General features: G+C 40.2%; 2 protein-coding genes and 1 pseudogene across 3 annotated transcripts; all 3 read right to left on the reverse strand.

Moving 5' to 3' along the window:
- Positions 1 to 489: 489 nt before the first annotated feature.
- On the reverse strand, positions 490 to 8,051 carry LOC148421549 (arachidonate 12-lipoxygenase, 12R-type-like). The gene is made up of 14 exons (XM_088419047.1): positions 7,844 to 8,051; positions 6,148 to 6,352; positions 5,982 to 6,063; positions 5,777 to 5,899; positions 5,485 to 5,588; positions 5,157 to 5,323; positions 4,870 to 5,013; positions 4,146 to 4,349; positions 3,963 to 4,049; positions 3,715 to 3,884; positions 3,273 to 3,394; positions 3,054 to 3,154; positions 2,816 to 2,986; positions 490 to 1,965 (listed from the first exon to the last, which is right to left on the reverse strand). The coding sequence occupies exons 1-14, from the start codon at positions 7,982 to 7,984 to the stop codon at positions 1,786 to 1,788; spliced, it is 2,001 nt and encodes a 666-aa protein (XP_088275173.1). The 5' UTR covers positions 7,985 to 8,051; the 3' UTR covers positions 490 to 1,785.
- Positions 8,052 to 9,756: 1,705 nt separating this feature from the next.
- LOC148421550 (arachidonate 12-lipoxygenase, 12R-type-like) lies at positions 9,757 to 16,869 on the reverse strand. Its single transcript, XM_088419390.1, has 14 exons — positions 16,695 to 16,869; positions 14,634 to 14,838; positions 14,466 to 14,547; positions 14,266 to 14,388; positions 14,062 to 14,165; positions 13,729 to 13,895; positions 13,445 to 13,588; positions 12,349 to 12,552; positions 12,168 to 12,254; positions 11,924 to 12,093; positions 10,946 to 11,067; positions 10,747 to 10,847; positions 10,509 to 10,679; positions 9,757 to 10,326 (listed from the first exon to the last, which is right to left on the reverse strand). Exons 1-14 carry the CDS (start codon positions 16,833 to 16,835, stop codon positions 10,147 to 10,149), a joined length of 2,001 nt encoding a protein of 666 aa, XP_088275516.1. The 5' UTR covers positions 16,836 to 16,869; the 3' UTR covers positions 9,757 to 10,146.
- Positions 16,870 to 17,911: 1,042 nt separating this feature from the next.
- LOC148421551 (arachidonate 12-lipoxygenase, 12R-type-like) lies at positions 17,912 to 24,972 on the reverse strand (annotated as a pseudogene). Its single transcript, XR_015866130.1, has 13 exons — positions 24,638 to 24,972; positions 22,698 to 22,902; positions 22,530 to 22,611; positions 22,330 to 22,452; positions 22,127 to 22,230; positions 21,794 to 21,960; positions 21,510 to 21,653; positions 20,412 to 20,615; positions 20,234 to 20,320; positions 19,990 to 20,159; positions 18,858 to 19,179; positions 18,620 to 18,790; positions 17,912 to 18,437 (listed from the first exon to the last, which is right to left on the reverse strand). The product of XR_015866130.1 is annotated as an arachidonate 12-lipoxygenase, 12R-type-like (transcript).
- Between the last annotated feature and the right edge of the window lie 929 nt (positions 24,973 to 25,901).

A 25,901-nucleotide genomic window follows, 5' to 3' on the forward strand; every position in this document is an offset into this window, starting at 1 on the left:
TCTGTTTCTTTTGTGTGTTTACAGTTGAACATGGTTGCTCATATTGACATTAGGTTATTATGCTCTTGAGAATTTAGTTATTATTTGAGTTATTATTGTTATTACTTTGAGAATTACTATATTGTGATTGAAAAAGTTTTGAAATATGTCATTAATTGAGGGTGCGCCTTATAATCCGGTGCACATTATATATGGAAAATTTTTAAAACGTCACTGATTGAGGGTGCGCCTTATAATCCGGCGGCCCTTATAGTGCGAAAAATACGGTAATTTTTAAAAGGTGTGATGCTTTTTGTGCAAGTCTTCAATAAAGTCCGCTAAGGATAAATCCAGTACGTGATTTGTTGGGATTAGCTTTTATTCAATGATTTAGAAAAGAATTTCAGCCAAAAACTCAAAATGCAATGCTTTGTGCGAAATGATGTCGCAAGAAAGCCAAACAAATTACGACTTTTGTTTTTATTCACAGAAATGCTTGAACTTTTGATATTCGTGCAACTTTAAATGTGCACTGGAGACTGATGTAACATTAGCGATTCGAATAAATCAATAGCAACATCCACAGAATTATCGCAATGCGGTACAGTGTCCAATATTCTTATTATAAAAAAATATCCTGAACATATATGCCGTCTTCCATAACCAGTTGATCCTTCCAGCTGGGATTCAAACCTGTGAGAAGTTCAACCGATCAAGGTGTGCCTCTGTAATTGTCCTGTTGCTTCCTTGCCAAGAAACTATGATTATGCAACAACACAATTAAAGAACAACATTTTTCAGATTTTTTTTTTGTGTGCTGCTGTTGGTGCTGCCATTTTGCCTTAATGCAGTGCTTCTCAAATAGTGGCATCCCGTCTATGGCTTCACACTGGTTTTGTTTTTTTTGCTTCAGCAACCACGACTGCAAGACAGGAGCGCTGGGTGCCAAGCCAGAAAACAAAGAGTTGTTTTTGGAGGAAAAAAAACTCGAGATGGGCAGCGCAGTGGAAGTCTGGTTAGTCGGAGTCCGACTCCGGCCTTCCTGCGTGGGGTTTGTATGTTCTTCCTGTGAACGCGTGTAATTTTTTCCGTGGACTCCGGTTTCCTTACACATTACCCAAAACATGCATGGCAGGTTTTTTGGCCACTCCAAATTTCCCTTAGGTGTGTTTGTGAATGTGAATTGTTGTTTGTCCTGTGAAACCAGGTCAAAGCAACCCAGCTGTAATGCTCTGTCATTCACACACAAACAAACACACAATATGAAACAATTTTACTTTGAAGAATTCCAAGTGGTGTCACGCAATAACTGATTTTGTTAAATAATCAGATTTCGAAATTCTTCTGATATTTAACCTTTTATTTGCTCATAAGTCGCATAATACTGTACATAGTATTGGTTTATTTAATACAGGGTTTCACACTTTTCAAGCTTCCTTAACCTGCAACAAATGAAATGAAAATCATCTAAAGTTCAGAATTTGATAGATGTATATGCCCCAAACTTCAAACGAGACATCAGCACATCCTGCCATATTTACATTTTTGATTTTTCCCAAACATCTCTTTACACTTGTATCCAAGTGCCTGAACAGTTAATAAGGGTTGTATGATGACGATGAACAGTTTGGGCCAGAAATTAATTGTCTCACTTTACATTATATCCCAAGAATTTTTTTTTCACTTTTTCCTTTTAGAAAATGTTGGAAAACCTGCACGTCAACAAGCCTTATAGGACTAATGGATTCACAAACACAGCATAAAAATTTGCAATTCGTGCCATCCATCTTTTTGACTTTGCGATCATCAGATGGCCACACTGTTCTCTACATTCTTTGGATCCAGGTAAGTGTAAGGGATTTCTAGACCTTCATTTCTAGCGTTGATCTTGACCGACAGCTTTTGTAGCTCGGCTTTAAAATCCCTTTTCAACTGGCAGGTAGTCTCTTCAGTGAAATGTTCCTCTGGGTAGTGTCCAAGGGCTACCTGTTGGCACACAAGAATACGCGTGAAAATAATAGCTCTGTATCCACATTTTATCATCATTTTATTTGAGACACTTGACTAGCTTTACAATGTCAAACATATACTGGCGTGTTTTCACAAGCAGTTCTCATTTGCTCTATAGCACAGGTGTCAAACTCCAGTCCTCAATGGCTGGGATCTTTTCAAACCCTCTGAAATCCTTTCTGAAACACACACATTCGGATCATTTTCAAGCTCCTGCAGAGCTTGCTAATATGCTAATCATTTGAATCAGGTGTGTTGGGGAGAGAACACCGGAAAACACGCAGGATACCGGCCATCGAGGACTGGAGTCTGATACCTACAGTATGCTCTATAGGCTGGGCAAATACATGACGGGGTCCCTGGTAGTGTTGTCAGGAAGTCTGTTCCAGACTATGAGGAACATCTTTCACACATTGATTAGTCCATTTACAAATTGACTAGGAAATTTTCTTGGCGTTCCGGGACCAAGGGAAATTTCTGCTCAAATGATTGAGATCACTCTATCTACAGATGCAAAAAAAGTATGTCATTGAATGTCTCAGCAGTCCAGCAGATTATGGATTATCATAGCTGTCTCACTGGTCTCTCGCATTGACTTTCCTGACCTTCCTCTGTAAAGTTTGAATGTTCTCGTGCTTGCTGGTGGGGCCAATTTTAACGTATGTATCTCTGCTGATGACGAGCAGAACCTCGTGGGTGTATGTTCACCATGCCTTTAGTAGACACGATAGATAAATGCACCCACAGGTAGATGAATAACAAACAACATGATAAACGTAAAAGCTTTGCTTTTCCACAATAATTTCTTTAAATTTGGAGTACTTACAAAGTCTGAGGACTGCCTGCTTAGCAGCCAGACTACGGACATTCCCTGAGCGGTAACGTTGATAGGTGGCAACGTTTCAAGCATTGTGGCCTCGCTTGTTGTCCCCTTTTTGGTTGGTGGAGCACGCTGTAGGGTGGCAGGGGTGTTGGGCATCCAGCCGCCGTAGTCATACTGCAACGAGGCTTTGCAATAAGGCCAGAAGTAGTCCACACAGATGCTGTTTATGACAGAGATTTACCTGTCCACTGTTTACAGCTGCATGTTGGCAGGAACTAGTGAACATCACCATGGTTGCAAACTTGATCAGTTCAGGTACGCTGGTAAAACTCTGAGGGATTCCTGGAAAGGAAATTAAAAAAAGTGAGAAAACTCACTAAAAAGTTTCAGGTACTAGGTGGCTGTTGATGAGTAAAATGCCCATATAGCAAAGTATAGGATAATTTTATGTAAAGCTCACCTGTTTGTGGCTGGGAAAGGAATCCATGTTCAAAAATGTCCCCGATCCAAGTTTGCAATTCTGAGTCTCGCTGGACCTCATCGTCACTTTTGTAGTAGTATTGTATCACTCCCTGCACAAATCTTTTGAAAGACAATTTGTACCATGACATCAATTTCACTAAATAATCCACTGAAACCTATTGGCTCCAAAGGATAATGTTGGATTGCCTATGTGTTTAATATTTAGCAGGCTACTTTCTCGTTCGTGGGGAATGACGAACACATGGATTTCTGGGGTTGGAGGATGCTGTTGGTGTCATCATGATCTAAAAGATAAACCTAAATTTCGATACATGCATAGTTTACCAGATTCTGCAGAAAATTTGATTTGACCTAAATATCACACTGCAAAGATTTGTAGAGATTGGTGTTGAGGTATTTTGTCATGCAAAAAGTTGTACCTGAACATAATGTTCCAAATTTGGAGTCCATCATCTCTGTAGTAGAAGTTCGGCACATCCTGCATGCCGCGATCGGCAATGTCGTCTGGAATGCAAAGAGATCTGTAGGTGACGGAAGACAGCGATCTCGACATGATCTTCGTCACACCCGCTCCTGCAGAAGCTGTAAACTGAGGAACGGTCCATCCAATACATGATTTAAACAGAACATCTGAAATGTCCTCTTCGAAGCAAAAGTTGACTTTTACCCGGGTGAAGACTCCAGTTGGTCCTATGAGCTGTGTCCGAGCTAATTCATTGATCTGCAGAGTGTATCGAGTGTGGGCTATGAGGAGCTAAAGTGATAGAAGGAAAGACCATGAATCAAATCTCAACAGACCTTGATGGAAAAAAGCAATTTATTGAAAGCGAATAGGCAACGCCCCAGTTACCTTGTACAGTGGATGCACCATGGGCAGGTTCCGCAGAAGAGACACCGCGAAAACCTCCGCCAGCAGGTGAGTGCGTAGCAAGTGCGTGTTAATTTGATGCTCTGAGAAATCTGCACTCTTCACAAAAATCTTAGCAGTTAGCCAGTCATACGGAGAGTCAGTTGGGAAAAAGATGGGGTTGTCCTCAGCCGGAGTCTGCTTCAGCTGTAAGAGGGGAGGAATCAAATCAAGTATAGATACTCAAACAGCATTTTTGTTGTTTTTTGCTATGCTACAGTGAAAAGCCCGAGAAACTCTCTTCTTTACCACAACAGTCTGCCTATCAAACACACATTGTGGAAGACTTGCATCCTCAGTGTACCTAAATAATATTTCATTCATCCTTCAGCCTGATATGCTTCTTTACTTCTGGTGTCCACAATGGGGGATTGCTTCATCTGTCTTTCCTCAACATTTCTAAATCTTGTCTTTGGCAATGCAGACGCATCGAAATTCAACCTATTCAGACTGTATCCCCCATGATGATGAGCAGTCAAGATATTGATGGATGTTTCATGGCCGGTCAGCATTGAACAACGACATGAAGGGGGTGAGGCAGCCACATGTTGTGAGGTGAGGCCTTAGCAAACAGGACATTTTACTTCCTGGTTAGAAAAAGCGGTACCAATGTTCTCTACCTTACCCACAACCATTGTTCATGGACATTGTGTTAAGCTAATGTCACCTGAATGGCAATAGGCATCAGTTTGTCGTCAGGTCTTTTGTGCAGCAAGACAAGAGGAGCGGTCAAGTACTGCTGCTTCCCTTGTATGGTGTTTGCCTGGATTCCGTCCAGGTTCTTGTAGTCACACAGGTATATGTTTCCTTGCTGTGTAAGAGCAAACAAATACTGTAGATACTATATACACTTCTGTACAGTAGGCTGGCTGCAATGCATATGTTTTCTGTTAACGAAATGTATATATCTATGTTCAAATCCTAACTGAGTAGAATGCAAAAACAAACTTTTACCTTCAACTCATTCGACAAGTTTGAGCCATCAGGAATGAAGACCATGTCATCAGTTACGGGGAAATTATCAGGTAGAGTTTTGCAACGCTGAATCATGTTGGGATTGACTCCATTTAGGAACTGGTATGCAAACAGCCAGTCCTCCTTCCAGTGTTCCTGGACGTAATCTGGCCAAAGGGGAAAAAGAAAAATTCTACAGCGCAAGTTTTGTAAGACAAACTCTCATTGAGCTTTACTGATATTAATGCTTTTCTCCATGTGATCTTTAATCCTTGAAACACTTCAGAACTTGGTGAGGATGGAATGAAAAGCCATTAGGCCTTGGTACCTGATAAGGGAGTGTCTTTATGGTGGAACACGTCATTGATATCGTCAAGATTTTGCCAATTTTCCTGGTTTTCAACAAGTCCTTTCAACTGAAGCTCAGCCAACCTAGGAAACAAAACAAGCATCTTCCGTCCATCCATTTTTTATACCCGCACAGCCCCTATCACAGCGTGTGTGACTTGTGCTCTCAGCTCGCCTACAAGACACGTGATTGGCGTGACCATGGGAGTTGGGGCGGGTGTAGATTTCAGCTCCCGCCCTGCCTTATTCTGTAAGATTTGGAAGCTTCTTACCCTGTAGCTGCTGTGAATGCAAACTCTGTATTTTTGGTGAAAGAAAACTGGACCTCATCCGGCAGGGTCATTGGGCCATCCGCCTTAATGGTGTATGGGAAAGCTGCAGAATACAAGTCCCATCTTGGGAGGTTCAAAGGTTAATGTAGCGTCTTATATCCACTTTAACGTACAAAAAGTAGAAGTATACACAGTGTACACTCACTGATAGTCAACATTTCGCTGCCTCAGCTCTTGCTGCCTCGCATACTCGCCAAGAGAGTTTCTTTCATCAAAGATCCTCAGAGCTTTCAGAACAATACCACAAACATTGCACGAGGATTATTTGCAGTTAAGTACATGATGGCAGACAAGTGCGCTGATCAACCCACCTTTTCCCTCCCTGTAGCGGTGAGTCTCCCTGTCACTGATCCAGCAGTGAATGGGAAATGTGTAGATATCATTCTCCGGTGATTTGATTTCCACCTTGTCAGGGAACCAAGCATCATTTGGAAAAAGCACAAATTGTCGTTTGTCTAGTTCTATCAGAACCAACCGTCCAAGTGAGTTTGGGCAGGAAACCGTATAGGTTGTCACCTAGAAAATGACAGGAAAGACAATCTGAATATTTTTTTGTAGAAGTATTAAAAAGTTATTTTCTGGTCATTTGATTCCAGATGAGCTTTTGTAGATGTGTCTAAATCAGTTTGGGTGTAGAAACACAAACCCTGCACAAGCACTACGAGAATTGAAGAATTGATTAAGAATTGAGAATCATTTGTCTAGTTCTATCAGCCGTCCAAGGGTGTTTGGGCAGGAAGCAGTCTAAAAATATACAGAGTGTCAAGGTGCCATCTGCTACTAACAAGTACTAATGGACACTGGTTCTACTGCATTATATTGAGATCCAAATGGTGTAGGTCTACCAAATACTAACTTTCTAACCATTAATAATCAAGTCTAAATCAAGTGAAAAATTATCATTCAATTTCGCGACCACAACCAGATCCAGTTTCAGGTATGACTGGTTACCTAGATCTGATTTTGCGGCGTGCTCTGGTAAATAGGTCCAGTTGTTTGCTCTATCAAGGTACAGAAACTCTAGCCCTGATCCTGATCATGTTGAGACACCTTACAACTGTTTTAAATGATGAAAAAATATGCACGATATGTGCCTTTTAAAGACAATTGGGTGAAGCAAACAAAACAAGTAAAATGGTGCCATTAGATCTCCTTATTACTAGATGTTCTTGTAAATAATTGACTGAATTGATGCCTTTATTAACATTTTTAATGACATTATTATTACTAGTTCTCCTCTTTCTCACCCTTCTAAACTTTTGACAAATTCTGCTTTCTGTAAACTCTCCCCCAGGACATCCTTGCAAAAGAAATGAAATATCAATGGATCTCTTCCTGGTTAAATAAAGGTGAAAAAAATACCTAAAGAATAACAGCAAGGGAACCGTCATTTGGATCAGGATCAAATGTTGCATCATCCCAAGAGGTGCGTTACCTTTCCTAACCTCATTGAAGTCAACATGGGAGGGACAAAACGTGGGAGGGGCACTTTCACATCGAAGCATGAACACCAATAACATACAGGCCGTAACATGAGTACCTCACCCAAAACTAAGCAGGTACCGTCCAAGTAATGCAACTGAATGTTTGAAGACAACATAATACAGTTAATGAACACAGATATGAAAGTATTTACATCTACTTATGAATGAAAATTTTAAAACTTTGCAGTCTTTCACATAACATTTATTTTACACTTTTGTTATGGACCATTTGATAGTTTAAGGCAACAGTACAATTTTTTTTCCTATTTAGAATTGAAAGCTCTTATTAAAAATGGTTTTGAAAATGAACTGTTTTAAGAAATTAGTATAATAATTAGACTTGTGCTTTAATTTTTATGAACAAATGACCAAACCTAAAAAAAAGCTGTGCGGTCATTGCATATTGTCTAGTTGCACTTATTTAATGTTTAATATAGAAGTCATAACGCATTTGAATGAGTCATCCTTTGGCACGTCCTGGGCATATTGCAGGACTACACAAAAAGTTTTTTTTCGTACTTACCGCTCCTCTGAAGATGATCAAAGACCTAAGCCACGTGCGGTCGCTTTCGCCGTCCGTGCCCACCAGTTTAATGTACACAGGGTTCACGGTGGTGGCGTTAACTCGGTCGCCAGTGTAGACGGTCACTTCATAATCCACCATTATTATCCCAGAATGATGAAGAATCTGAATAAGGGTAACACTGTTCTTCTTCCTACCAGATATAATTGGCCTCAAAGGCTTTTATGTGTACCTGTGCTGAATATGCAAATTTGTGGGCGGTGTCTCCATCAGGAATGTCAGACGTGTATGAGCAATGGCTGATTGAATAATTGCATGCAAAGCTTAAGTCTGGAGATTTTTTTTTTAAACTGGTAAAAGACTGTTTTTGTGATTGTTGTAATATGATTCCTGAAAGTCAAATCCGAGTTGATCAGCGCCCCAAAAGTTTGCACTTTCCCCTTGGTTTCTAAAGACAGTGACTTCAGATCCTTTCGAAGTACAATCCTATTTTCTTTATTGCCAAAAACATCCATCCATCCATTTTCTAGAGCAGCTTATCCTCACGAGGGTCGCAGGCTTGCTGGTGCCTATCCCGGATGACCAGATGACACTGGTTGCAAGCCAGTTGAAGGGCACATAGAGACAAACAACCAATCACACACCCAATCACACCTAAGGACATTTTAGTACAATACACCTGCCATGTATGGTTTTGGAATTTTGGAGGAAGCCGGATTGCCCGTAGAGGACCCATGCGGGCTCGGGGAGAACATGCAAACTCCATACAGGAAGACCGGAGCCATGTGGATTTGAACTGGGTTCCCTTGAACTGTGAGGCGATGGGTTCTACTTAACCAGTGGTAACATGCACTGCCTTACAGCGGGACTGGGTCCAATATTTTTATCATCGATGCAGCCAAAAAATATCGTCAATACGTTGTTCAGTATTTCCCAATTGGATCAAAAGCTCAGGTCCGATAAGAGAAGAAGGTGCACTATAATGGTTGATGGGCATCAAGCTAGTCGACCTCTATAGCCAGGATTCAGACCTGTGAAAAGTCAACCAAGATAAATGCCATTGTGCACCAATGCTATTGTCATGCCGCTTCGCTGACAAAAAACTATTAGATTATGCAACAACAACATCATTCATGGGCTAAATGAAATCCCATGTGATGCACCGAGACACCATGAAAATGACTTCAAACTTAAGAACAGTGGTAAAGTGATAGTGCTCAGGAATGAGCCTCTGACTGGCAAAGTCTTTATTTAGTCTTTGAAAGGAGTCTTGCTTTGTTTGTTTTTTTTTAATGTGCATGTGATGCAAACAAAAGTAACAACTTGTGCGGAAAGAACATCCATCCATTATCATAACTGCTGATCTTCACGAGGGTCACAGGCGTGTCTGTGCCTATCCCATTTGTCGTCGGGCATTAGGAGGGGTACACCCTTGAACTGGTTGCCAGCCAGTCGCAGACAGGCCAACATCGCAGAGTGAAAAAACAACAGTAGCTCTGCTGGGAAACATATTTTGCTCTGTTACGAGAACAAAGCACGGACAAAAACCTGTTCATCAAGTCCCGGTTGCAAAACTTCCATTGGACACGGACCCAATTCGCTCAGTCTTAGCATCCATTACAGATGTTTGTTTTGAAAAGTTTCGTTTAACTTGTTAGTTTAGTTCAAATCTGACCAGTCAACAATTCTTAAACGATGATATATTTGAAGAACGATAAGCTGAGGCGTTGTTGCATCCTCCCTTGCGCTTTGCTGTCTTCCTGGATGGTGACACACAAATGGGTGATGTGGAAACCAGATTTCAGCAACCCAACTGTAACGTGCCATCATTCAGAAACAGTTATGGCACAATCACCTCCAAGTGGAATCGTGCTGTAACTCATTTTGTTCAATACAGTTGTCCACGTACTAAATTCTTAGGATATTTAAACTTTTATTTGCACATCAGTCATACATACATTGCTCAATTAATGCAGGGTTTCATGGAATAAAAAATAACTGACGGATATCAATCTCTTGCCAAGCATCACCCTCCTTCTGAACGTGTTACGCATGGTGGCTGAAAAAGCCAAGCCAGCTCCAAAGTCAAATGACCTTAAAGTCATCGTATTTAAACAAAAAAATCATCCACTTTTTTTTATTTGGAAAAACAATGTAAAAGTAAACTACATAGAACAAATGGCGGTTCCCTGCATTACATTCTTTCAAAATCTGTTGAAGGTTTCTATTCAATAACACTGTTTACACAAAACAATCATTTGCGATTCATGGGATTGTCCTTTTTGATCGTGACTTTCCAGGGTTTAGATGGCCACACTGTTCTCGACCTTCTTTGGATCCAAGTAAGTGTAAGGGATTTCCAGATCTTTGTTTCTGTTGTTAATCGCGATTGACAACTTGTCAAGCTCAGCTGCAAAATCCCTTTGCAACTGACGGGGCGTCTCTTCAGTGTAATGGTCCTCTGGGTAGTGTCCGAGGGGGACCTGTTGATTTGTAAATGTAAAGTGCATCCGAATATAAGGCACACCAGGTAACTGAAAACTCTTTGTTGTCAAAGTGAACAGTTGTTGCTTTATATTTGATCAGAAATTCTGTGGCATCAACAGGTGTTTCTTTTGTTTTTTCGCAATAATTGACTTTATCACGTTAAGTATGATGTACTTACAAAGTCCGAGGACTGTCTGCTGAGCAGCCAGACAGTGGCCATTCCCTGAGCGGTGACGTTGATAGGGGGCAACGTCTCTAGCATTGTGGCCTCGCTTGTTGTCCCCTTTTCAGTCGGTGGAGCACGCTGTAGGGTGGCAGGGGTGTTTGGCATCCAGCCGCCGTAGTCGTACTGCAAAAAGACTTTGCAATAAGACCAGAAGTAGCAAAAATATATGCTGTTTTTATGATGGCTTTACCTGTCCGCTGTTTACAGCTGCATGTTGGCAGGAACTAGTGAACATCACCATGGTGACAAACTTGATCAGTTCTGGCACACTGGCAAAACGCTGAGGGATTCCTGGAAAGGAAAAGAAAAAAGTGAGAAAATGGTATGAGTGTGAGAGGCTTGAGCTGTTGGTGCGTAAAATTTGTAGCATCATACTCTGTAAAGATCACCTGTTTGAGGCAGCGAAAGGAATCCGTGCTCAAAAATGTCCTTGATCCAAGTCTGCAGTTCGGAGTCACGCTGGACCTCGTCATCACTTTTGTAGTAGTACTGTATAACTCCCCGCACAAACCTTTTGGGAGACAAGTTCCATTTTTTTTTGTATGTGTGTGAGGTCATTCACGTTACCAAATAAATTCAACCTGTATGTGACCTATGTGTTTGCCAAATGGCCCAAAACTGTCCCGCGTGAGCAGAGGAAACCATGACGTCACACACAGCAGGAGTGGTTGTCATTCATTTTGGAGCCACAATATTTGCAATCTGTTACATTTAAGGTGCAATGGAGGGGGGGAAGGTGCAATATTAGGCCATGGCATTTTGTGTCGTGACAGCAACGTCACCCTCATGAGAGCAGCTCACTCCGAGCTAGTGAGAGGACAGACTCACACACAGGCAATTCACTTTGTTCTCCCTCCCTCAGAATATTTTTCAACTTCACTATTATTGTTTTGTATTGTCCTAGCTGCTCCCATATTTTTGAGGCCAAAATTGCAATTTTTGTTACGTGCGAGTGAGATGAATGCGACCTGAAGTCACATGTCAAAAAATCGGTATGTAACAGATTTAGTACCACATACTTAAGTGGCCTGGGTCACAGTTGAAAAAATCTGATTTGTGTCATTCACACTGCCAGCAAAAGATCAGATACAGCTTGGATGGGGCTGGCCACTAAGGTTAGAGAGTCACGAAATTTAAATTCTCTGCCTGTCCTTGCACATGTGGTAGAATGGACAATAAAGCAAACTTTGAACTTTGAACTTTGAACTTTGAAATAATCAGAATTGTATCACTTCAGGCTGCATGTATGAACCTAGCCTCAATTCCCAAAGCTGAATATCCAACCAACTCATTCAGAAAATTTGGCCTACAAAGACATGTACAGGAGAGATTGGTCTTGCAATAATGGATCATTCAAAAACTCATACTTGAACATGATGTTCCAAATTTGGAGTCCATCATCTCTGTAGTAAAAGTTGGGCAAGTCCTGCAAGTCGCGATCAGCAATGTCATCCGGAATACAAAGCGACCTGTAGGTGAGTGAGTGCAGAGATCTTGCCAAGATCTTCGTTAAAGACACTCGGCCAGACGCTGCAAACTGGAGAACAGTCCAATTCATGAAGAGCAAAAAACTTTTGAAATATAATGCTGAGAGCGGAATTTGGCTTTTACCAGGGTGAAGACGCCAGAGGGTCCTATGAGTCGATCCCGAGCCAATTCATTGATCTGCAGCGTGTAACGAGTGTGGGGTATAAGGAGCTAAAATGATAGAAGAAAAGACCATGAAACTACATTTTTCTTTCTTGGTAAATGAAAACACTTAATTTGAAACATTTAGAAATGATCCACTTACTTTGTACAAAGGATGCACCATGGGAAGGTTGCGCAGAAGTGACACCGCAAAAATCTCTGCCAGCAGGTGTGTGCGTAACAAATGCGTATTGATTTGGTGCTCTGAGAAATCTGCACTTCTTACAAAAATCTTAGCGATGAGCCAATCGTACGGAGAGTCAGTTGGAAGAAAGATGGGGTTGTCCTTAGCTGGAGTCTGCTTCAGCTGTGGGAGGGGAAGTAATCAAATCAAGGATGGACATTTGGCAGACAGCATGTTGTTATTGTTGATTTCTTTTTTTTCGCTGCCCATGCTGCAATAATTTGCACTATAGCTTGATCTTTCTAAGGCTACATTCAGACAGGCTTGTCTGCCATTGTTTTGTTTTTTTCCGACCTGCTTCCGCTTTTTTGACTCAGGATTGCAATGTCTGTAGCTTGTCGGGCACACGCAAGTTGGATGAAGGTGACCTGGTCGGTCAGACTAAAGTCGCATGACGAGATCGTTTGGATTGGTTTCAGGACCGCGTAATGGCCTTGGTCGCGTTCAAACTGCCATTTAAAAGATCAGATACTTCAAACTGCTGTCTGAACATAGCGTAAGAGTAGTTCCATGGAGTACTTATCCAATTTATTCCAAGAATGGGGAACAGCCTTTTAATATTGAAAACCGTTGACCCAGTTTGAGCTTTTGACTCTAATCTTAGCTGTGAACCGCAGCAACTGTGATTAAAAGTCACAATTTTGACAAGGCCATCATTACCTAATTTGCAAATAATAGAGGCATGATTTTTGGAATACCATGCTGGAAACCTTCTTCACTTGGGAAATACAACTTCATTCTGCCATGCTGGTAGTACTGTTCTTGACCAAGCAGTGTTGTTAAAACTGAGACCCATCACTACTTTGGGAGCTCCACAGACTCACTATACTTTATCCTTCAGTCTGATGTCCCTCTTTACTTCTGGTGTCCACCATGAGGACTTGGGTGTTCCCTTAACCCCCTTGCCGCAACATCTCTGATCAACGGCCATGGAAATGGAAGCACGGAATGGAATGCACCCTATTCAAACTCTCTACCCCTCACCTCCTTGTGGACTTGTGTGTTGAACATTCACCTGAATGGCAATAGGCATCAGCTTGTCGTCGGGTCTTTTGTGAAGCAGAACAAGAGGAGCGGTCAAGTACTGCTGCTTCCCTTCTATAGTGTTTGCTGGCATTCCATCCAGATTCTTGTAGTCACACAGGTATATGTTGCCTTGCTGTTTGGGGACAAGCATATCTGAATGATTACCTTGTAGATATTACAAACTGTACTAGTGCAATGCTGAGTTTTTGTGTTGTTGAAGAAATGGTTGTATACATTCAAAAATACGTGAGAAAATGCTAAACAAACTTTTACCCTCAACTCATTTGACAAGTTTGAGCAGTTGGGAAGGAAGACCATGTCATCAGTCACAGGAAAATTTGGGGGCAGAGTTTTGCAACGCTGAATCAAGGCGGGATTGACTCCATTTAGGAACTGGTATGCAAAGAACCAGTCCTCCTTCCAGTGTTCCTGGACGTAATCTGAAAAAATACATTAATATTTTGGGAAGATAAACTCTCCTTGGTCAATGGTCTTTGCTGGTATTAATTCATTAATTTATTTGATCTCAACTTCTAGTAACACAACAAAAAATATTTAAATTAGCACTTGGTGAAGGATTGAGGAAAAGCCTTCAGGTTTCGGTACCTGATAAGGGTGTGTCTTTGTTACGAAACACATCATTAATATCGTCGAGATTTTTCCAATTTTCCTGGTTGTCAACGAGTCCTTTCAGACGAAGTTCAGCCAACCTGGGAAACAAAAAAAAAGTTTTTTTTCCTAGCAAATACCAACAACATCTGGAAAAAATGGTGTAATCTCAGTTTTGAGCTATTTTTGTTGGATTCTTACCCTGTTGCCGCTGTAAATGCAAACTCTGTAGTCTTGGTAAAGGAGAACTGGACCTCATTTGGCAAGGTCATAGGACCATCTGACTTAATGGTGTAGGGCACACCTGGGGAATACAACTCCCAGCTGTCGGGCGGTTTAAACGTTAATGTAGCCTCATTATGGGAAAAAACAAAAGTGAGATATATACAGTTAACACTCACTCATAGTCTCCACTTCGCCGGCTTAGCTCCTGCTGCCTTGCGTACTGACCGAGAGCGTTGCTTTCATCAAAGATCCTCACAGCTTTCAAAGCAATTTCACAAATGTTGCATGAGGATTATTTGTATTTATCAAGTACACGATGGTAGACAAGCGCACTATCAACCCACCTTTTCCCTCTCTGTAGCGGTGAGTTTCCCTGTCACTGATCCAGCAGTGGATGGGAAAGGTGTAGATATAATTCTCGGGAGATTTGATTTCCACCTTGTCGGGAAACCAAGCGTCGTCAGGCAAAAGGGCAAATTGGCGTTTGTCCAGTTCTATCAGAACCAGCTGTCCAAGAGAGTTTGGGCAGGAAACGGTATAATTTGACACCTAGGAAAATGATAAGAAAAGGCGGGTCTCGTGAAATATGAAAGGGTGAATGCACAATTACGTTAAATGTTTGGGACACTTATTTTATGGTAGTGTCATCCCAGATGAGCGTTTGTAGATATTTCCAATGCATGGAAAAAAAAAGATTTTAAATTTAAAAAAGAAAGCTTTTCCGTAGTTTGATGTGTCTACTTTACCAAATATGTATTCAAAAAGTGAATGCGACTGCTTGGTAAAATCCTTTAAACAATATATGGTGTAGTTAAAGTACTATAATGATTACCGTATTTTCCGCACTATAAGGCGCACCTAAAAGCCTTTTTTTTTTTTTTTTTTAAAGCTGATGGTGCGCCTTATAATCAGGTGTGCCTTATATATAGATCAATATTGAGATTGGAATTCGTAGATGGGGAATGAAGTGATAAAGTAAGCTTGACCTGTTTCTTTTGTGTGTTTACAGTTGAACAAGGTTGCTCATATTGACGAGTCATTGTGCGATTGAGTGTTGAGAGTTATTATATGAGTTATGATTGTTATTACTTTGAGTATCACTATATTGTGATTGAAAAAGTTTGAAAATATGTCATTAATTGAGGGTGCGCCTTATAATCCGGTGCACCTCATATATAGAAAAAGTTTTAAAATGTGTCATTGATTGGGGGTGCGCCTTATAGTGCAGAAGATACAGTAAATTAAATGTTTCAGTTGTTTGGACTGTGATGTTTGGCAAAAGTGCTCATTGAAAATTCAAACTGATTTGGAATTCGTTGCTTAAATGGTAAAATAGCAGCGATTGCCGATTTGGTTACGGGTCCATACCATAGTGAATAAATATAATGGATTGCATAACTCAAAATGTATGAAATGAGATAAGGGATTTTTGAAGTATTAGGGTTGTGTCCAAAATTCGACTCATATAAAAATTGTGATTCTCATTTATCACGATTCAGAATTGATTTAAAATGTGCCAAATTCAATATAAGGACATTTTTGTTTCATGTCATTTCACACTATAAAAGCCATGAAATTTATAGTTAACCTCAAAGAGTAGCAGTTGTGGTCCACCAGTTTTTTTTGTGGAAAATGTCATGTTCCTTGTATTATACGTATTTATTTACATGATATGTGCATATTGTCTTGAAAAGCTGACAGAAGTAATGATTTTTCTTTTTCTTTTTTTATTCACATTGATAGATTGAATCAGAAATCAGTAATTGAATCATTTTGAATCAAAAATCGTTAGAGATCAAATTGATCCTAAATCAAATTGTAGACACAAAAATCTAATCCCGTTTAGTAGACGGTCAATATTTATCGCCCAAATAGGAAATTTGATTTGACAAATACAAATGGAAAGTTGAAATATTAAGCTTTCCACTATCAAAAAAAGAAAAGATATAAAACACCACGTAAACATTTCAGCAAATAAATATTTGATGTTGTAGTTCTATATTGATGACCAAAGGAAAATTGTAATGAGTGGCATTTACTTTCAATTTTCTGCTCCTATAAATTATGTCTTTATCATCCGTCTATTCACGCCGTTTTCATGTTATCTTTATCGTGTTGTGACGTGAAGTAATTATTTTTGCAAAAGAGTGCGCACCCGTAATGGAAATCATTCCAGATGACACACACAGTGCAATTTAGCATGCAAATAGTTAAAGCTACATTTGTTTCCTTCAATTAAAACTAACGATACATTCGATTTACAGTCGCGTTGATGAATTCACATTTTAGTGTTTTTTTGCATTGATAAATTCATGGGCCTGATGAGGACCTTGGTCAGCAATCAATTATCTTTTGGCACTTCCAGTACAACTCACAGGAGCATGCAAAAAAAGTGATTTACTTACAGATCCTCTGAAGATGACCAAGGACCTCAGCCACGTGCGCTCACTCTCGCCATCTGTGCCCACCAGCTTGATGTGCACGCTGTTCAAGGTGGTGGCGTTAACTCGGTCGCCCGTGTAGACTGACACCTCATAGTCCACCATTGTAATGTCAGAATGAGGAGGAATTCAAATTTGGGGAATGGGATTTTTAACTACAGGGAAAAGTGGCCACAACAGCTTCTTATGTACTTTTGTGTGATTGTTAGTGGGAGGTACCTATGGCAGGTTTTTGTCAGAAATGGCAAACGTGTCTAAACAATGACTGCTGCAAGGTTGCGAAAGGTCATTTCTCAAGATGAGCGCATACACTGGGAATTCCTGTTTAGATGCATGCAAGACATACGAGGATCTGATTCAGCTATGGCGTCAGCTTAGAAATATTCCCTTTCGTGCAACTGTATGATAATTTGAGCAGTTGAATACAAAATGTGTTTGTTCCAGATTTTTTTAATCAACCGATTAGAACAAAATTTATATATATATATATATATATATATATATATATATATATATATATATATATATATATACACATACATATATACATACATATATATATATATATATACTGTATTTTCGGCACTATAAGGCGCAGCTAAAAGCCTTATTTTTTTCCAAAAGCTGACGGTGCGGCTTATAATCAGGTGCGCCTTATATGTGGATCAATATTGAGCCAATCGCAGACAGGCCAACATCGCAGAGTGAAAAACAACAGTAGCTCTGCTGGGTAACATATTTTGCTCTGTTAAGAGAACAAAGCAAGGACAAAAACCTGTTCATCAAGTCCCGTCTGCAAAACTTCCATTGGACACAGACCCAATTCGCTCAGTCTTAGCATCCATTACAGATGTTTGTTTTGATAAGTTTCTTTTAACTTGTTAGTTTAATTCAAGTCTGACCAGTCAACAATTCTTAAACGATGACATATTTGAAGAACGATAAGCTGAGGCGTTGTTGCATCCTCCCTTGTGCGTTGCTGTCTTCCTGGATGGTGACACACAAATGGGTGATGTGGAAACCAGATTTCAGCAACCCGACTGTAACGTGCCATCATTCAGAAACAGTTATGGCACAATCACCTCCAAGTGGAATCGTGCTGTAACCCATTTTGTTCAATACATTAGTCCACGTACTAAATTCTTATGATATTTAAACTTTTATTTGCACATCAGTCATACATACATTGCTCAATTAATGCAGGGTTTCATGGAATAAAAAATAACTGATGGTTATCAATCTCTTGCCAAGCATCACCCTCCTTCTGAACGTGTTACGCATGGTGCTGAAAAAGCCAAACCAGCTCCAAAGTCAAATGACCTTAAAGTCATCGTATTTAAACGAAAAATCATCCACTTTTTTTATTTGGAAAAACAATGTAAAAGTAAACTACATAGAACAAATGGTGGTTCTCTGCATTACATTCTTTTAAAATCTATTGAAGTTTTCTATTAAATAACAATGTATTCACAAAACAATCATTTGCGATTCATGGGATTCTCCTTTTTGATCGTGACTTTCCAGGGTTTAGATGGCCACACTGTTCTCTACCTTCTTTGGATCCAAGTAAGTGTAAGGGATTTCCAGATCTTTGTTTCTGTTGTTAATCGCGATGGACAACTTGTCAAGCTCAGCTGCAAAATCCCTTTGCAACTGACGGGGCGTCTCTTCAGTGTAATGGTCCTCTGGGTAGTGCCCGAGGGGGACCTGTTGATTTGTAAATGTAAAGTGCATCCGAATATAAGGCACACCAGGTAACTGAAAACTCTTTGTAGTCAAAGTGAACAGTTGTTGGTTTATATTTGATCAGAAATTCTGTGGTATCAACAGGTGTTTCTTTTGTTTTTTCGCAATAATTGACTTTATCACGTTAAGTATGATGTACTTACAAAGTCTGAGGACTGTCTGCTGAGCAGCCAGACAGTGGCCATTCCCTGAGCGGTGATGTTGATAGGGGGCAACGTATCTAGCATTGTGGCCTCGCTTGTTGTCCCCTTTTCAGTCGGTGGAGCACGCTGTAGGGTGGTAGTGCTGTTGGGCATCCAGCCGCCGTAGTCGTACTGCAAAAAGACTTTGCAATAAGAACAGAAGTAGCACAAGTAAATGCTGTTTTTATGATGGCTTTACCTGTCCGCTGTTTACAGCTGCATGTTGGCAGGAACTAGTGAACATCACCATGGTGACAAACTTTATCAGTTCTGGCACACTGGCAAAACGCTGAGGAATTCCTGGAAAGGAAAGGAAAAAAAGTGAGAGAATGGTATGACTGTAAGAGGCTTGAGCTGTTGGTGCGTAAAATGTGTAGCATCATACTCTGTAAAGATCACCTGTTTGAGGCAGCGAAAGGAATCCGTACTCAAAAATGTCCTTGATCCAAGTCTGCAGTTCGGAGTCACGCTGGACCTCGTCATCACTTTTGTAGTAGTACTGTATGACTCCCTGAACAAACCTTTTGCGAGACAAGTTACAGTTTTGTGTGTTTGTGTGTGTGTGTGTGTGTGTGAGACGTCATTCACATTACCAAATAAATGCAACCTGTATGTGACCTGTGTGTTTGCCAAATGGCCCTAAACTGGCCGCGCGAGCAGAGGAAACCATGACGTCACACACAGCAGGAGTGGTTAACGTTCGGAAGTACAACGGATGGCCGAATGGCTGTCATATTGGAGCCACAATATTTTCAATCTGTTACATTTAAGGTGCAAGGTAGGGGTGAAGGTGCGATATTAGGCCATGGCATTTTGTGTCGTGACAGCAACGTCACCCTCATGAGAGCAGCTCACTCCGAGCTTGTGAGAGGACAGACTCACACACAGGCAATTCACTTTGTTCTCCCTCCCTCAGAATATTTTTCAACTTCACTATTATTGTTTTGTATTGTCCTAGCTGCTCCCATATTTTTGAGGCCAAAATTGCAATTTTTGTTCCATGCGAGTGGGATGAATGCGACCTGAAGTCACATGTCAAAAGATCGGTACGTAACAGATTTAGTACCACATACCTAAGTGGCCTGGGTCACAGTTGAAAAAATCTGATTTGTGTCATTCACACTGCCATCAAAAGATCAGATACAGCTTGGATGGGGGTGAAATAATCAGAATTGTATCACTTCAGGCTGCATGTATGAACCTAGCCTCAATTCCCAAAGCTGAATATCCAACCAACTCATTCAGAAAATTTGGCCAAAGTGTTACTCCACTACAAAGACATGTTCAGGAGAGATTGGTCTTGCAATGATGGATCATTCAAAAACTCATACTTGAACATGATGTTCCAAATTTGGAGTCCATCATCTCTGTAGTAAAAGTTGGGCAAGTCCTGCAAGTCGCGATCAGCAATGTCATCCGGAATACAAAGCGACCTGTAGGTGAGTGACTGCAGAGATCTCGCCAAGATCTTCGTGAAAGACACGCCACCAGACGCTGCAAACTGGAGAACAGTCCAACTCATGAATAGCACAAAACATTTGAAATATCATGCTGAAAGCGAAAGTTGACATTTACCAGGTTGAAGAAGCCAGAGGGTCCTATGAGTTGATCCCGAGCCATTTCATTGATCTGCAGCGTGTACCGAGTGTGGGGTATAAGGAGCTTAAATGATAGAAGAAAAGACCATGAAACTACATTTTTCTTTTTTGGTAAATGAAAACAATTTGAATACATTTAGAAATGATCTACTTACCTTGTACAAAGGATGCACCATGGGCAGGTTGCGCAGAAGTGACACCGCAAAAATCTCTGCCAGCAGGTGTGTGCGTAGCAAGTGCGCATTGATTTGGTGCTCTGAGAAATCTGCACCTCTTACAAACATCTTAGCCGTAAGCCAATCGTACGGAGAGTCAGTTGGAAGAAAGACGGGGTTGTCCTTAGCTGGAGTCTGCTTCAGCTGTGGGATCAGGAGTAATCAAATCAAGGATGGACATTTGGCAGACAGCATGTTGTCATTGTTGATTTTTTTTTTCGCTCCCCATGCTGCATTAATTTGCACTATAGCTTGATCTTTCTAAGGCTACATTCAGACAGGCTTGTCTGCCGTTGTTGTTTTGTTTTTTTCCGACCTGCTTCCGCTTTTTTGACTCCGGAATTATGATGTCTGTAGCTTGACAGTCACACGCAAGTCGGATGAAGGTGACCTGGACAGTCAGACAAAAGTCGCTTGACGAGATCGGAAATGGATTGGTTTCAGCACCGCGTAGAGGTCTTGGTTGCGTTCAAACTGCCATTTAAAAAATCAGATACTTCAAACTGCTGTCTGAACATAGCCTAAGAGTTGTTCCATGGAGTACTTATCCAATTTATTTAAAGAATGAGGAACAGCCTTTTACAATTGAAAACCATTGCCCCAGTTCGAGCTGTTGACTCTAATCTTAGCTGTGAACTGCAGAAACTGAGATTAAACGTTGCAGTTTTGACAGGGCCATCATTACCTACTTTGCAAATAATAGAGGCATGATTTTTGGAATACCATGCTGGAAACCTTCTTCACTTGGGAAACCACTTCAGTCTGCCATTCTGGAAGTTCTGTTCTTGACCAAGCAGTGTTGTTAAAACTGAGACCCATCACTACTTTGGGAGCTCCACAGACTCACTATACGTTATCCTTCAGTCTGATGTCCCTCTTTACTTCTGGTGTCCACCATGAGGATTTGGGTATTCCCTTAATCCCCTTGCCGCAACATCTCTGATCAACGACCATGGAAATGGAAGCACGGAATGGAATGCACCCTATTCAAACTCTCTACCCCTCACCCCCTTGTGGACTTGTGTGTTGAACATTCACCTGAATGGCAATAGGCATCAGCTTGTCGTCGGGTCCTTTGTGAAGCAGAACAAGAGGAGCGGTCAAGTACTGCTGCTTCCCTTCTATAGTGTTTGCTGGCACTCCGTCCAGGTTCTTGTAGTCACACAGGTATATGTTGCCTTGCTGTTTGGGGACAAGCATATCTGAATGATTACCTTGTAGATATTACAAACTGTACTAGTGCAATGCTGAATTTTTGTGTTGTTGAAAAAATGGTTGTATACATTCAAAAATATGTGAGAAAATACTAAACAAACTTTTACCTTCAACTCATTCGACAAGTTTGAGGAATTGGGAATGAAGACCATGTCATCAGTCACAGGAAAATTTGGAGGCAGAGTTTTGCAACGCTGAATCAAGGTGGGATTGACTCCATTTAGGAACTGGTATGCAAACAACCAGTCCTCTATCCAGTGTTCCTGGACGTAATCTGAAAAAATACATTAATATTTTGGGAAGATAAACTCTCCTTTGTCAATGGTCTTTGCTGGTATTAATCCATTAATTTATTTGATCCTAACTTCTAGTAACGTGACAAAAAATATTTAAATTAGCACTTGATGAAGGATTGAGGAAAAGCCTTCAGGTTTCGGTACCTGATAAGGGTGTGTCTTTGTTACGAAACACATCATTAATATCGTCGAGATTTTTCCAATTCTCCTGGTTGTCAACGAGTCCTTTGAGCTGAAGTTCAATCAACCTGGGAAACAAAAAAAAATGTTTTTTCCTAGCAAATACCAACAACGTCGGGAAAAAATGGTGTAATCTCAGTTTTGAGCAATATTTGGTAGATTCTTACCCTGTTGCCGCTGTAAATGCAAACTGTGTACTCTTGGTAAAGGAGAACTGGACCTCAATTGGCAAGGTCATAGGACCATCTGACTTAATGGTGTAGGGCACACCTGGGGAATAAAACTCCCAGCTGTCGGGCGGTTTAAACATTAATGTAGCCTCATTATGGGAAAAAACAAAAGTGAGATATATACAGTTAACACTCACTCATAGTCTCCACTTCGCCGGCTTAGCTCCTACTGCCTTGCGTACTGACCGAGAGCGTTGCTTTCATCAAAGATCCTCACAGCTTTCAAAGCAATTTCACAAATGTTGCATGAGGATTATTTGTATTTATCAAGTACACGATGGTAGACAAGCGCACTATCAACCCACCTTTTCCCTCCCTGAAGCGGTGAGTTTTCCCGTCACTGATCCAGCAGTAGATGGGAAAGGTGTAGATATCATTCTCGGGAGATTTGATTTCCACCTTGTCGGGAAACCAAGAGTCGTCAGGCAAAACGGCAGATTGGCTTTTGTCCAGTTCTATCAGAACCAGCTGTCCAAGAGATTTTGGGCAGGAAACGGTATAATTTGACACCTAGGAAAATGACAAGAAAAGGCGGGTCTCGTGAAATATAAAATAGTGAATGCACAATTATACTAACTCTTTGGGACACTTGTTATTTTATGGTAGTTTCATTCCAGATGAGCTTTTGTAGATATTTCAATGCATGGAAAAAAAAGATTTTAAATTTAAAAAAGAAAGCTTTTCCATAGTTTGATGTGTCTACTTTACCAAATATGTATTCAAAAAGTGAATGCGACTGCTTGGTGATATCCTTTAAACAATATATGGTGTAGATAAAGTACTATAATGATTACCGTATTTTTTGCACTATAAGGCACACCTAAAAGCCTTAATTTTTTGAAAAAGCTGATGGTGCGCCTTATGATCAGGTGCGCCTTATATATTGATCAATATTAAGATTTGAATTCGTAGATGGGGATGAAGTGATAAAGTAAGCTTTACCTGTTTCTTTTGTGTGTTTACAGTTGAACAAGGTTGCTAATATTGACATTGAGTAATCACACTATTGAGAGTTTAGACTTATAATTTGAGTTATTATTGTTATTACTTTGAGTATCACTATAATGTTATTGAAAAAGTTTTCAAATATGTCATTAATTGAGGGTGCGCCTTATATATAAGGAAAACGTTTTAAAATATGTCATTAATTGGGGGTGTGCCTTATGATGATGCTATGTTGCTTAAACGGTAAAATAGCAGCGATTGCTGATTTTGGGTACGAGTCCATACCATAGTGAATAAATATAATGGATTGCATTACATAAAATGTATGAAATTTTTGAAGTATTAGGGATGTGTCCAAAATTCGAGTCACATAAAAATTGTGATCCTCATTCATCGTGATTCAGAATCAGTTTAAAATGCTCCAAATTCAATATAAGGACATTTTTGTTTCATCTCATTTTATACTATAAAAGCCATGAAATTTATAGTTAACCTCAAAGAGTAGCAGTTGTGGTCCACCAATTTTTTTTTGGAAAATATCATTTTCCTTACATTTTATTATATGTATTTGCATTATATGTGCATATTTTCTTGAAAAGCTGACAGAAGTAATGATTTTTCTTTTTTTCACATTGATAGATTGAATCAGAAATCAGTAATTGAATCATTTTGAATCAAAAATCGTTAGGGATCAAATTGATCCTAAATCAAATTGTAGACACAAAAATGTAATCCCATTTAGGAGACGGTAAATATTCTCGCCCAAATAGGAAATTTGATTTGACAATTACAAATGGAAAGTTGAAATATTAAGCTTTCCACTATAAAAAAAAGATATAAAACACCAGGTAAACATTTCAGCAAATAAATATTTGATGTTTTAGTTTTATATTGATGACCAAAGGAAAATTGTAACGAGTGGCATTTACTTTCAATTTTTTGCTCCTATAAATTATGTCTTTGTCAGCCGTCTATTCACGCCGTTTTCATGTTATCTTTATCGTGTTGTGACGTAATTATTTTTGCAAAAGAATGCGCACCCGTAATGGAAGTCATTCCAGATGACACACACAGTGCAATTTAGCATGCAAATAGTTAAAGCTACATTTGTATCCTTCAATTAAAACTAACGATACATTCGATTTACAGTTGCGTTGATAAATTCACATTTTAATGTTTGTTTGCATTGATAAATTCATGTTTTAATATGGGCCTGATGAGGACCTTGGTCAGCAATCAATTATCTTTTGGCACTTCCAGTACAACTCACAGGAGCATGCAAAAAAAGTGGTTTACTTACAGATCCTTTGAAGATGACCAAGGAACTCAGCCACGTGCGCTCAGTCTCGCCATCTGTGCCCACCAGCTTGATGTGCACGCTGTTCAAGGTGGCGGCCTTAACTCGGTCGCCCGTGTAGACTGACACCTCGTAGTCCACCATTGTTATGTCAGAATGAGGAGGAATTCAAATTTGGGGAATGGGATGTTTAACTATAGGGAAAAATGGCCACAACAGCTTCTAATGTACTTTTGTGTGTGTCAGGTTCACCAAATAGACATTTATAATAATTAGGCAATAAAGAGAGAAAAGGCACTCAGTTCGAATTTTTCTCGAGAGAGAGAGAGAGAGAGAGAGAGAGAGAGAGAGAGAGAGAGAGAGAGAGAGAGAGAGAGAGAGAAGGAGTGTAGCGTTTATTTGGTCACTGCACATTCGTTCTCCAACGACACTTCTAACACCCCCCAATTTATATGATACAGAGGCATCTGATTACATGTAAAATTGGCACACAGTGTACTATTCTTTATCTTTTAATCCTTTATCAATCTTCACATTCTCCGGTAGTCCGTGTGAGCCCAGAGGTCCCGACGTCACCTCCCAGGGGCTCTCCCTTTGTCTCCTTATCAGCTGTTCGCACTCTGCAGGCGAGTCGTCCCTTTTGTAGCCACACCCAAGCTAAAAACACTCTTTTATGCTGCAAATATGTACTATCATGGCAAATGTATAATAACTACTCAATGATTCCTACGGTGTGATTGTTAGTGGGAGGTACCTATGGCAAATTTTTGTCAGAAATGGCAAACGTGTCTAAACAATGAGGTTCCGAAAGTTCATTTCTCAAGATGAGCGCGTACACTGTGAATTCCTGTTTAGATGCATGCAAGACATACGAAGATCTCATTCAGCTATGGTGTCAGTTTCAAAGTATTCCCTTTCAAAAGCTGACTGTGCGCCTTGTAATCAGGTGCGCCTTATATATGGATCAATATTGAGATTGGGATTGGTAGATGGGGAATCAAGTGATAAAGTAAGCTTTACCTGTTTCTTTTGTGTGTTTACAGTTGAACAAGGTTGCTCATGTTGACATTGACTTATGATGCTATTGAGAATTTAGAGTTATTTCAGTTATTATTGTTATTACTTTGAGAATTACTATATTGTGATCGCAAAAGTTTTGAAACGTCCTTAATTGAGGGTGCGCCTTATAATCTGGTGCGCCTTATATATGGAAAAAGTTTGAAACAATGTCATTAATTGAGGATGTGACTTATAATCCGGTGCACCT

This window comes from Hippichthys cyanospilos, chromosome 7, assembly GCF_059441005.1.
Source record: "Hippichthys cyanospilos isolate Australia breed blue-spotted pipefish chromosome 7, RoL_Hcya_1.0, whole genome shotgun sequence".
Taxonomy (NCBI): domain Eukaryota; kingdom Metazoa; phylum Chordata; class Actinopteri; order Syngnathiformes; family Syngnathidae; genus Hippichthys; species Hippichthys cyanospilos.

Excerpts from the sequence above, each read along its gene's own strand:
- LOC148421549 (XM_088419047.1), bottom strand. The coding sequence starts at position 7,984 with ATGGTGGATTATGAAGTGACCGTCTACACTGGCGACCGAGTTAACGCC. Across the intron at positions 5,324-5,484 it reads TAAAGACACTCCCTTATCAG|ATTACGTCCAGGAACACTGG; the intron begins GTACCAAGGCCT and ends CCCTTTGGCCAG. Across the intron at positions 4,350-4,869 it reads TGATGCCTATTGCCATTCAG|CTGAAGCAGACTCCGGCTGA; the intron begins GTGACATTAGCT and ends CCCCTCTTACAG.
- LOC148421550 (XM_088419390.1), bottom strand. The coding sequence starts at position 16,835 with ATGGTGGACTATGAGGTGTCAGTCTACACGGGCGACCGAGTTAACGCC. Across the intron at positions 12,255-12,348 it reads TGGTGCATCCTTTGTACAAA|CTCCTTATACCCCACACTCG; the intron begins GTAAGTGGATCA and ends CTATCATTTTAG. Across the intron at positions 10,848-10,945 it reads CCTTTCGCTGCCTCAAACAG|GAATCCCTCAGCGTTTTGCC; the intron begins GTGATCTTTACA and ends TTTCCTTTCCAG.